At 32.4% G+C, this 12,886-nt stretch overlaps 1 protein-coding gene and 1 long non-coding RNA gene across 2 annotated transcripts in view; both read left to right on the top strand.

Moving 5' to 3' along the window:
- The window catches only part of LOC148600359 (uncharacterized), a 139,778-nt gene that overhangs the window by 3,150 nt on the left and 123,742 nt on the right, over positions 1-12,886 (top strand). The window contains exons 2-4 of the mRNA XM_088557441.1: positions 1,595-1,682; positions 11,886-11,973; positions 12,631-12,859. Coding sequence (XP_088413567.1) covers positions 1,595-1,682; positions 11,886-11,973; positions 12,631-12,859 — 405 coding nt within the window. The remainder of the gene's footprint in view (positions 1-1,594; positions 1,683-11,885; positions 11,974-12,630; positions 12,860-12,886) is intronic.
- Positions 1,694-10,352, top strand: LOC148600360 (uncharacterized). Its single transcript, XR_015917725.1, has 2 exons — positions 1,694-1,723; positions 7,187-10,352. It is a non-coding gene; the product is annotated as an uncharacterized LOC148600360 (long non-coding RNA).

A 12,886-nucleotide genomic window follows, 5' to 3' on the forward strand; every position in this document is an offset into this window, starting at 1 on the left:
ACATGGTTCAGGCCAACCTTAATTTTATTTCAAACATTCTGAATAAAAGGGGATATTTTAATTTAAATCACTTGGACAAATAGGTTTTGTTTGAATAAATGGCTGTGTGAGATTTTTTGTCAACAGATCAACTGAGAAGTTAGCGTTTTTATATATTAACAAAATAATTACTATTTCAGGTAGAAAAAGGTTGTTGTGAAACTTCTATGACCTACAAAATGTTAAGAAATTTTCACTGATTTGACTAATTGGTGTTTTAAATGCTACATGTAGGCCCAAATTATCACCTTGACTTTTGGTTGGAGAGAATTGATAAGTATTCTGAAATAGTGAGAAATTTTGATTTGACATTTTTCCAAAATTTCAAGAGCTGTCAAATTTCTTCAAGGTTTTTAGTCAAATTGTAAACTCTGTCACTGATTAAATCTGTCAGAGAATTCAAAGAAGAAAGGCTGACAAGTACTTGTCAAACACATGTATGTCCATATACATGTACATGTACATTGTATATGATCCTTATGATATTAAGACCACTTCAGTGGTATCATGCTCCCTTCGAGTCACACCAGAGGCTTAAAATTCAGTAGTCACTGCTTTTCAACCAAGCACATATACATGAGAAAGAGTGACAAATGGTCCACGTGGACGATGTGCTTGTATGTAGGCTATTGCTTCCCTAAGGTAGCATAATACAAATTTAGCTCAAAGTGTCAGACTGTACTAAGCGGGATCTGTTTAATTGATCAAATGTTCTTGTCCTGAAAGGTACGAATTATTTGCCATAGGATGTTTAACCACAACCAATCAATCAATCTAATTATTAAGTTTTTTACAATGAAGTTTGCCTGTAAGCTTGATAACTTATGTGTATATGTGTAGAAACTGAATGAGATTTAGAATAGAAGGTTGTTGCTGTACAAATACATTACATTATTAACAGCAAAAAACTGCATACTACCAACCTTGAAATTTTCATGGCAGTTTAATTTTTGTTATTTTTGCAGTATGGATTTTAATGGAAAAAATAAACAGTTGTGTATATTTTTCTGGTGCAATGTAATGATTCTATTAAAGGAACAATAACCCTTTCAAAACTGCAAAAGTACCATAGATTGATTGCTGAAACTGTGAACAAAGATAGCACAAACATTCCTAGCTTACTGTATGTAAATGAAAACTATTATGAAAAAAGCCCTCTTTATACCATAGTATTGTCAGTTTCATAATTTGTGGCCTGGGTTATTTTCTAACAGAACTTCAGAGCCTTTACAACATGCATGTCTATTGAAGTCCTAGAAAAATGTCATTGCATGTTTTTATTCTTCAATTGTCAGTTTATAAGGCTGTCACAGCAGAAAATTTAGAAAAAATTAAGTTGGTCATCAAACATCAGGGGAATATAAATTAAATTGGTCATCAAACATCAGGGGAATATAAATAGCACCAAAACAATTGTAGAGAATAAACTTTATGTACATTTGTGTGATATTCATGTACTTGTTACTGCCTTGATCTTCACCAAAAAACCTGTTTATAATTGATAGATTGATTTAAGGAAACTTGGTAACATTGCTTGAATGTTATTGTCTTTCAGGTAATTGTAATGCTGATTGTCCTTCAAACTGTTCTCCTGGAAGTTATTGGGATAGTGGAGCATGTCAAGCCTGTCCCCAGGGACATTAGTAAGTACTTTAGCATGTCAAGCCTGTCCCCAGGGACATTAGTAAGTTCATGAGCAACACAGTGAAACCTGTCATGACCAAACCCTGGATAAACCTGTGTTAACCAGACATCTTTATGATGTTCATGCATAATAGTTTCAATATGATTAGTACCTGTGCTAAACAAACACCTGCTTCAACCAGGTAAATCCTTATGTCCAAAAGGTGTTGGTTAAGAGTTATGACAAGTTGCCCTTAATATTATAATCAGTATAATTAAAAAGATCAGTAATTAAAAAGAATACCCCTGGTAAAAAAACTGGAATTTTTTGTAAGGTCTGAATGATAATATCAACTTTTCATGAGTTTAGATTTTCTTAACCATTTTTTTTATGTTTTGACAAATTGCTTTCTGAAGTTAGTTAGGCTTTAATTCTATTTCTGTAGCATTGAAGTTTCCTATTCAGTCAGAGAGCAGAGGGGTGTGGCATTCTTATGATATAAAAAATCATTTAAACAATAACTGTGGTATTTTTTTTCTAAAATCTGTGTTACTTACATTAAGACATATTAAGAAATATTGCTGCTCATGCATTAAACCCTGACAATCAATTATTAAAAAAAATAGCGTTTTAACAGGAGCATAATCTGTTTTTTTAAACATTGTTTCTGGTTTCCAGTAACGAAGGGCACTAACTTTCCCACTTTTCCAAGATCATGGACTCTGCGCTAATTTGCTGGCTGGAATACTGGGTATTTATGCTCCTGTGTAAACTAAGAATCTACTGCCTCAGTTACCAAAGGATTCAATATGAGACTATTTTCACTTCATAAGTAATTTTTGTCTTCTGATGAAAACAAACCAACCACCCCATAAAAATCTTGTTATCTCAACTATATTGTGGTGTACATTTTGTAGATCTTTATGGTCTGTGAACTTCACTTCCTTCAAAACTGTATACATTTCAATGGTTTATGTAATTTTATTTAAAAATTCACTTTATCTGGCTTCATGCCAAGGTTTTTGTCAATTTTCTAATGAATAGATACCAATAAATGCAAATCAGTAATTGCTACAATATAGATTTCTGTATTTACATGAATAGATTTTAATTCTTTATTTGAGATTTTCAGTAATGTGTGATTTTAAGAATGTTTTTGATGCTTCATGTTTCATCTTATTATGCTGTAAAATTTGTATGTATTTTTGCTAGTTGCATGTACTAGACCATGTTTTGCCATGTTCTTGTTTGTACATGTATGTATGGTCATCTTTTGCTGTGTTCTTGTTTGTACATGTATGTACGGTCATCTTTTGCTGTGTTCTTGTTTTTACATATATGCATGGTCATCTTTTGATGGGTATGTAATATATTTTAGTTAACTGCTGTCAATCTCTTGATCAACATGTATTATGATTACAAGAAACAGTTTAAAGCATTTTTCTGAAGTTATGAAGTATTCTTTTGTTTTCTTTCTTTATTCAATTTCTTTGTGAAATTTGTCATTTAGAATATAGGCACCTCAGTGGTTTGACTTGTTGGTTACTTGGTTAAGTACATGTACATAGCCAAATATGCCATATATGATAATCCTATGGTGCTCAATTCATATGATCATTTACATATGATTCTCATTATGTGAACTTTGGCTTGGAAACATATGATAACATTTAGAGTAAGGACTGGTTGGCTCAGAATAACGTGTCCAAGTGGGGTTGCCTGTTTACCTGTGGGCTGTTGCTTCTATTAGCTAGCACAATAAGGATCTAGCTCAGTGGGTTGGTCTAGTACAAAGGCAGGGTCTGTTTTGATAAAATGTTCTTATCCTTAAATGCATGAAATATCTGCCATAGGACGTTAAACAATAATCAATCAATCTTTTTATTGGGTATATCAGGCTTATACACCAGTTTTCCCAAAAACGTACATTGTATATACAGTACAGAAAGAAGCATACTATGACTAATCACTGTGGTAGTGGTAATTGCAACAAATTTTGAAATGTCTTTTATATTTCTAAAGATACATTCAATTTTTTTGTATTCAAGTCAAAATTCCTAACCTATCTGAATGCTGGAAAAAATACAAAAATATCGCTGATAGTAAAAGGTTAATTCAATGTGCACTCTGTTAGTAGTTACCACTATCACGGTGATTAGTCATGGTATGTCTTTCTGAACTGTACATGTGTATGTTGATTATTTAAAGTTTTCTACATGAAATATACATGTTGTTACCAGTATTTAAAAAAAAAACCTTGAATATTTACGAAATTGTTTTGTAAAGTGGTTGGGTTATTGGTACTTCCATGATCTCTATGCTACTACATTTACAGTAAAACCAGTCTAAACTAAACCCCTTTTATACTTTAGAATAGGTTTCAGGGATCTCCATGGATCAAAATAAATACATGGCTCACTCTCAGGTTGAAAAATTTTCGTTGTGGCACATGTCCTTTCACACAGAAAATAAATTTCCAAAGAAAGTATGATAAGGTTGAATGAGACATACATGTATTGAATAGCACAACTTCAATATAGAAATTTATAATCAACAATTATGGTAAAATTTTCTGTCAGCACTGTCTAACTGTCTATAGGCTTGACCATAGGTCCACAGCTCTAGAGAAATTAAAATGACTAGTAGGTGTGGTCATTTTGTTAGAGCCATTAAAAAAGTTTTTTTTTATAATTTAACCACAAGAACTTAGACAGACAAATGTTGTTTTCGTCCGAATCTGTACATGTAGAGCTCTTTGGGAGTCGATCAATCACCCTTTCAAAAAAGTAAAGCAAATTGGATTGCTTTCCCGTGTCAGATGAATGCAGAGATCGTTAAGACATTGTTGTATAAATTCAAGATCGTCTTCCCCCCCTCCCCGATCTTTCTCAAATTTAATTCAACTCTTGATAATGTCTACATTTTATTAAATGAAAAGTTTTCAAATTTTATTCATTAAAAAAGAAATCATTTTGTTCATTTGAATCTTATTGATTTTGCTGACTGTGATAATCGAAAATTTGACTGATCCGAGTTTTGTTTGCACACGCGTTTCACTCCCTGACACATTAAACCCTGGATATTGCCAATCGAAACATTTCATTTCTGTTATAATAATTAAATATAATTAAATTGATTTATGACAGGTATAGGTGATTAATAAGCATGGATAATTGGGAAATACATTGCAGATTTGTAATGTGCGACACAAATTTGAATACATGGTGCATGTTAAATGAACACATGGCGCAGCGCCATGCAAAAAGAGGTCATGGAGAACCCTGGTTTGGTTTATAAAGTTGTTCAGTTTACCAAGGTTTAAATTACTTCACAATACTATTAAATAGATAAAATGGGACTTTTAAAAAGTGTCTGGTTTAGACAGGTTTTCGGATCATAAAGGCCTTTCCAGGGTCTGTTTTTTTACTGTTTAATAAACATTTTTTCATGAATCTGTACAATATAATAGAATTTAGCAGCATCAAGGTTTAAATAAAAAGAGTTGAAAGAAAATTAACATATACTTCTGTACACCTATTACACAACAGCGTGAAACCCTTGAAAAATAAAGTTTCTCTTACTAAGCAAAACATACTAATATTGCTGTTACTATATTGAGTGATTAAACAAAACATACTGTCTTTATATTCCTCAATAGAAAAATCATTCATTCTAAATTAAATTTGTAAATGCCATTTAAAAATGCTTATTACTTTTTGGCCTCTGTAAAATGAAAATCCTCTAGATTTAATAGCCTATTTTGACAAGATCTTTTAAATCCCCAGTTGAAAAGATATGAAATAAATTTTCGGAGATTCTCTATCTTTCCTGCTTTTAAATGGGAATAGGCTTGATTTATTTTTTAAGGTTAAAGTTGCTTTATTTTGTAGATGTCATTAAAAGAAATAAAAAAAGTTAGAGTGATTAGTAAGTTAAGGTAGAAAAGCTTTTGAGAGTGACTGCTCCTGGACTCTTCAAAATTTTAAATCAAAGGTCCGCTTGACGAAAAGAATAGTCTTAATTAGGCAAAATTTAAAATAATGTTTGTTTCCCATTACTTGACCCTAGCTCATGGCTTTGGGTAGGTACCAGTAGGTAGGGAATATACTTAAAATTCATATGATTCTGTAAAAACCATGATCTTAAAAGTGAAAATTGTTGCGTTGAAATTTTTTTTAGTCTTGTCAGAGAATGGCAATTTAATTATTTGGGTAGGGCCAATTTTTATGGGTAAGTAGGGTAAGGCATTAGGGGAAACAAACTTTGACCTTACAGTGAAAGATAATGAAGGTCCACCTGGACTCTCAGGCTAAAAGGAATTCAAATGTTCTGGTTCAGAAATTGAGGACCTGTACCACTGTTTATTTGAACCTCTTTTAGAAACCCATTTAATATATCCAGCATGGTTATGGTGAATATGTCAAAGAGACAATAACCCTACTGGGATGAAAATCGTCAGCTCAAGGCCACCCATGAATCTTTAATGAACGACCAGGAAGCCCTCACATCATAGGGCAGGCTGTAGCTCAGGCCTCAAAACAACATTATACACAGGTACAGTGGAATAGCTGCCCCTATATACTCCAGCAACATAAAAGTAAACTGAAAACAAAACAATTCATACAAAGGTCAGAAATTCCTGACTTAGGACGGGTGCAAAAAAAAATGTGGTGAGGTTAAAGTACTTTGGCATGATAACAATCCTCCCTCTTTTAAATCTGGCCACTGTGGAAAAAATATTACACGATTAAATACAACTATTTCAATTCAAAAAGATCACAACCTTCCCCAGTATGAAATCAGTAAATATTCATATCACACAAACATGATCTATTAATCTTTCTAATAATTATGATTTCTCAAAATTCTTTTCCTTGAAACCTTATAAGTACATTTATAAAATTAATGTGGTCAGTTTTTGGCACTTCATATTTCTCATTCTTCAAACACAATGCACCTGTACTGAATGTTTGGCCGAGAGAGAAATTTAATTATAAACATTGAACAGTTCCATTTAAAATGGTCAATTGAACTTCGTAAATATGTACATAATGGTTTTCTCAAGAATTAGTATTACGACTCAGAATATAAAATGAAATAGTGACTTTGGTTTAATGCTTTATATACATTTTATTTCAATTTTGGCTTTTAAACAAAATTTAATGTTTTAACTTTTATCTTTCATATGTATGTATATACCGTAGGAATGTGTTGGTTTTGTAATCACATGAATTTGAAATAGATTATATTTAGCTGGTTCTAATCAGAAGAATTGCTAAGGTGTTGTTTACCGTATCATTTAGAAGTGAAACTTTGTGGCTCACTCACTGGCACTCACCTCACCAAAAAATAGTGGTGGGGTTAATTTTTGGATTAAAAGATCACATAATTTTATTTTTAAGATGTTGTATAGAATGCTTTAGTGTATTGAAGTTCACTGAAGTTTCATATTTAAAGTTTAGCTTTTGTGGTGGGGAAAAAGTGCCTGGAATGCTTTACTTAATACTAATTTTTATTTTAAAGGGGAGATAACTCTTAGAAGATAGACACATGTGACAGCTGTTCTCCAGGGACTTTCTGTTCGTCTCATTTGTATATGACTATATGGACAATTATCCAGCATCTTTAAACCTTTATTTATAAGTACTAATTGTTCAGTGCAAGTCTGGTGGTAGTCTCATGGACATTTCTCCAACATCTTTACTTCACTACTCATTAAACTATTAATTTATTGCATATTTCATTTACCTTGGTCTCAATAGTTTTTAATTTACTGGTATCTGGCATTTAAAGTGCATTTTGAATGAATTGGTTTCAGCTATCATCAGATTGAAATTTGAAACTTTCTAAAATTTGTAGACCAAATGTAAAGCTGGTTTAATGGTAATGAGTTGGAGGCCATTCTCCATATTTATATTGTGAAATGAATGTCTGTCAATTTATATGTATGTTGTACATGTATGTGAAACAACCAATGTTTTAACTTCATGTCTCTTTTCCTCTCACGTAGGGTAATAAGAGAAGCAGGATTTATGGAACTATATCCTTACTATGGTCAGAAGTTTATGAAAAAACTTTTTAGTGTGGGGGTGGAGTTTCTGTACAAAAATTAATAAATGAGTCGAGGGTTCCAGAATGTCATCTGATTTTTGGCCAAATTTTACACAAATTTAATTAAAATTTTCCTATAAAAGAAGGGGGGGTCCAACTCCTTGAACCTTTTCCCTGGATCACCTATTGAGAAAAAAACAAGGAAGTACAGTTATAGTATTATACACTGTTTTTAGTTTAAAAAATATTTCATTGAGTATAAAGCTGAAATGGATTGGGCAGCCGGCTAAGCCTATGTAAGCCCTCTTCTATACACTGTTTTTTTACTAGTATATAACATATAACACAGAATGTTCCCTTTCTCAGTCTTCACCTTCTGTACAAAAGTACCAGACATCTTTGCAGACAATCTACATTAATGAGCTGTTTGACATTGGGATACCATGAAACATATTAACAGTAATATCTGTTATATGCTATTGATTATTAATAATGAATGAGACCTGATGACATACTGTTACAGAATAACTCTTTCTAGTTCCTTATGGTAATCAATGTTTTATTTATGTTCAACTCATTTTTAAAATCGAGTAAAAGATCAGAGAAATCTGACCTAGTTGATATGGAGCCAAGGAGTGAACAGGATACTACAAGTGGTATTTTTTCTGCATTGTCATATACCACAGATTTTGATAAAAATTGACACATCTGTTGTATCGAAAGAATTCATGTTATGGATCACAATCCATATTATGGGAGAATCCATGTTATGGGAGAGAAGATATTTTAGATTATTGTTCGTTGGTAGCATTTTTTTTTTTTAAGATTTTTTTCAAAACTTGAGCCTGTTCATTTTCTGTCAAAATAAAGTGTTGAACATTTTAGTGCAGCCTGAGTTGTTTGGTTGCATAATATTGCATACCTTATAAAGAAAAATAGCCCAAATATTTAGCCCTAAAAGGTTTGCCATTCAAGGTGAACATTTTTATGTGTAAAAATTTTGCTTGAAGCTGTTCATAAAACAATGCCATAAAGAAGGATTTTGTTCTTCAATAAATTGTAATGGAAAGCACTTCAAAAATTTTAATTTTCTAGATAGGTTAGTGTAGATTTATCATTTACATGTACATTTATTTTTTATTGCATCAAAATATTCGTTTATCTTTTAGTTAAGTTTAGGATTCTTTATAGTACATTTATAATGTACGTATGTGTGAGAACTGCCATGTGGTGAATTGATCTTGTTTTATTTTGGAATTTTTCATAAATTTGAACCTCTCGTTGGTACCATAAACTCTATCTTCTTCGAAAGGTGTCTCCTGAATAAAAGATGATTATTCAAATTTCATTTTTACATTAGTTTTAGCTAATGATATGGGAAAAAAGTAAAATTTACAGAATTGAGCATTTGATATCCTGTATTTTACACTACAGTCAAGGTCAGGGGTGGATCCACAAATTTTGAAAAGAGGGTCTAAAAAATGAGGTTCCAGGCTATTATTTGCTTATTTTTGTCCTAATTTTGCGTGAAATTAACAAAAAAAATCCAATGATAGGGCTTGACCATTCCCCCAACCCTCTATCTATCAGTGCAAGGTTCAGAGAAAATTAACCTGAGAATAATTACTAAGTTGGATAAATTATGGCACAAAATGGGTAATCAGCTGTTATTATCTGTGATCTACTATGATACAATGTAGATGGAATTTCAAATGTTCTGATTAGAATCCACTATTATCTAACACATGTAATGTTTACATGCATAGCCATGCTACTTTTATGACAGGTCTTAAGTCCTTTAAAGTTTATATGGCTTAGTCCTTATCTAAAAGGAAAAAAATAAACTGATCAAAACAAAAATTAAATTGTTACACAAATTCTTATCTAAGATGTTGTAAAATTGGTGAGGTTCAATAACTTAATGTATTCACATCCATTGAACCTTCTTTTGTAAACATTGAATGGCCCTTTGATAAAATTTATTTGATGCAATTTTGCTCTTCTGTCAATAAAGGAGGATTTGGGTGAATTATGGCTCTCTCTTGTTTATCTCTTGTCCATGTCAGAAAGCTGTATATTTGTTGTGTGTAACTTAGCAATACAAGAATTAGGAAATTGAATAAGGAAGTGTCATTGATTTGGATCAGGAATACTGAATATCCACTCATGGACACAACTTCATGATGCAGTGATACCTCTCTAAGCTGAACCCTGAAAAAAGGAAAACCTGTCTAAACTGAACCCTAAAAAAGGAAAACCTGTCTAAACTGAACCCTGAAAAAAGGAAAACCTGCCTGTCTTAACCCCGAAAAAAGAAAAACCTGTCTAAACTGAACCATCAAAAAGGAAAACCTGTCTAAACTGAACCATAAAAAAGGAAAACCTGTCTAAACTGAACCCTGAAAAAAGGAAAACCTGTCTAAACTGAACCATAAAAAAAGGAAAACCTGTCTAAACTGAACCATAAAAAAGAAAAACCTGTCTAAAATGAATCCTGAAAAAAGGGAAAACCTGTATAAACTGAATCCGGAAAAAAGGAAAACCTGTCTAAACTGAACCCTGAAAAAAGAAAAATCTGTCTAAACTGAACCCTGCAAAAAGGAAAACCTGTATAAACTGAACCCTGAAAAAAAAATAACTTGTCTACATCATACATTTCGCATCAGTTTAAAAACCTTTTGAACCTTAGTAAACCAAACACCTGTCTAAAGTGAGTAAACTCTTCAGTCCTAAAGGGGTTCAGTGTAGAACAGGTAAACTCTACTGTCCTAAAGGGATTCAGTTTAGATAGGTAAACTCTACTGTCCTGAAGGTTTTCAGTTTAGACAGGTAAACTCTACTGTCCTAAAGGGGTTCAGTTTAGACAGGTAAACTCTACTGTCCTAAAGGTTTTCAGTTTAGACAGGTAAACTCTACTGTCCTAAAGGGGTTCAGTTTAGACAGGTTTTACTGTACAGTATTCTTGCTTTGATCAATAATCAGGGACAGGAGTTCATGGTTCAATATCCTAGCATAAAAACCTCTTAGTAAACTGTACATGATCGGTCTTAACCGGACATTAGCTGAAGTCCGTTCATTACAGATTCAATGCATTTTGTACCTTTGTAAACTGAACAGGGAACACCTGCCGATACAGGTTTCAGTGTATAGATGTATAACAGTGCTGTATGTCTGGTGTTTGTCCCTGCATTACATACTTTTGATTTCTGCTAAAATCTAGGTTCCCTTGATTATTCTGAAATTCTGTGCAGTGTCTAAAACTGAATCCTTGATAAACAGGACAGATATTTTGTGAAATCCCTTTATATCAGATTCAATAATTTTTTAATCTGTGAAACCAAGTATCAAACAAATCTCTTTGACTGGTTTCACTGCATGTCTTCTTGTTCAACTGAAACAGCAGGTTGTCCTAATTCTTGTCCCAAAATGTGTTACATTTACATGTATGATTTCTTACATGTTTAGTTTTGGGAGCTTTAGAATCAATGCCATTATAAATCTGTCAGTAAGATGAAATCCAGAAAAATTTGTACCTTGATATAAATTGTGATGGTGAATGAGATTCCAGAAATAGTCACATTTTATGCAGATTTTATATTGTAGTTCCATTAAAGACTAAAACTATCTGCTGTTAACAGATAAATGTTAGTGGAATCTGTCAAGTGAACATTTCAGTTCAAGGTTTTGAAAAATGATTAACTTTTCAATCATTTTAAAATCCGTTATTTGTGCTTATTTTCTGCGGAAAAAGCGAAAAGTAGTACACAACCAAAAATACTACATTTACAGTATTCTGTTGGTCAATGATAAAGTATCAGATGGTATTTAATGTCTGTTGGTCAATGATAAAGTATCAGATGGTATTTAATGTCCATAAAACTTAAATTAAACTTAAAATGTATATTTTTACTCCAGTGGCTGAAGTGGTAAAAAAAAAATTACAGCTGTTTTCATGACCACTAAACTTGGTTTTATTTTGTGGGAGTAGTTCTAGTGGTACATGTATATTGATAAACATTTATAGCTATAACTGTTAATTTCATGAAGTGTGAACTTCTTTTTTTGCAGTCTTGTGATTGACTTTGCTGACATTTATGTGATTTTTGACTTTTGTCATGTATGACTAACATTAGTTAAATAAAATATTAAAAATACTTGTTTTATTTTCCAGTTGTGCGGGTGGCTCTGCTGGTAAAGTAGCATGTGCTGCTGGTAAATATAACCCAGATCCCAGTAAATCTGCAGCTTCAGACTGTTTGGTATGTTTATATTGTTACAGTAAAACCTAAATATAAACAGGAAATCTTTTTAAAATTCTTTTTTTGCTATTTTCAATCAATGAGTTTTTAACCTGTATTTAACCACAAGGACTTAAGGTCATGAGTTAGATCCATTAAATGGCCAAAAATTGTACTAAAATGCTGTTTTAAAGATTTTTTAAATTTTACTATCTATGGCCATACACTAAAAAACACAAGGAAAAGGCCACCATCTTGTATTTCACAACCTACTCTTTGAATATCAAAAAATAGAGTCAAACCCCTCACTACATGCCTTATTTTTAAAATGGACTGTTCCAAAATGATATAAGAAAACAAATAATCAGTTCACCAGTTTGTCTCCATATGCCAGTATTTTCAATAAATGAGGGACAGGAAATAGTTCAGTGATGAAAAAAGGCAGTTGGAAATGAATAAAATTAATCATTAAATATTCCATAGTTTAATTTGCGAAAAATCAAGCATCCATTTTTTTTTTTAAATTCTGAGTTGAGGGGGAATACATGTATGCCTGGTGCAAATCTCTATAAGTATGTGCCTGACTTTAACAAACCGCAATAAAAGGAATTAGTATGTTAATGTACATGTCTTGTTTATATACTGGATTTCAGAGCATTTGTTTAAAAACTTTTACAGGATTGTTCAACTGGAGAATATAGCAGTGCAGGAGCCTCATCTTGTTCACCATGTCCAAAAGGCCAATATTGTCCCTCTGCTGGTACAGGAACCCCACTTAACTGTGCGGCAGGGACTTATTCACTAGGGGGCACTGACAGTTGTGCAAATTGTCCGATAGGAAGTCGATGTCCGGCTGTTGATGATGGTCCAAGAAAATGCTCAGATGGATTTCATACCGCCAGTACTAGTAAGTCGTAGCAGTCACTGTTAATGA

Source organism: Perna viridis, chromosome 13 (genome assembly GCF_037379345.1).
Source record: "Perna viridis isolate PV_CMFRI_1.1 ecotype Kerala chromosome 13, ASM3737934v1, whole genome shotgun sequence".
In the NCBI taxonomy this organism is placed as follows: domain Eukaryota; kingdom Metazoa; phylum Mollusca; class Bivalvia; order Mytilida; family Mytilidae; genus Perna; species Perna viridis.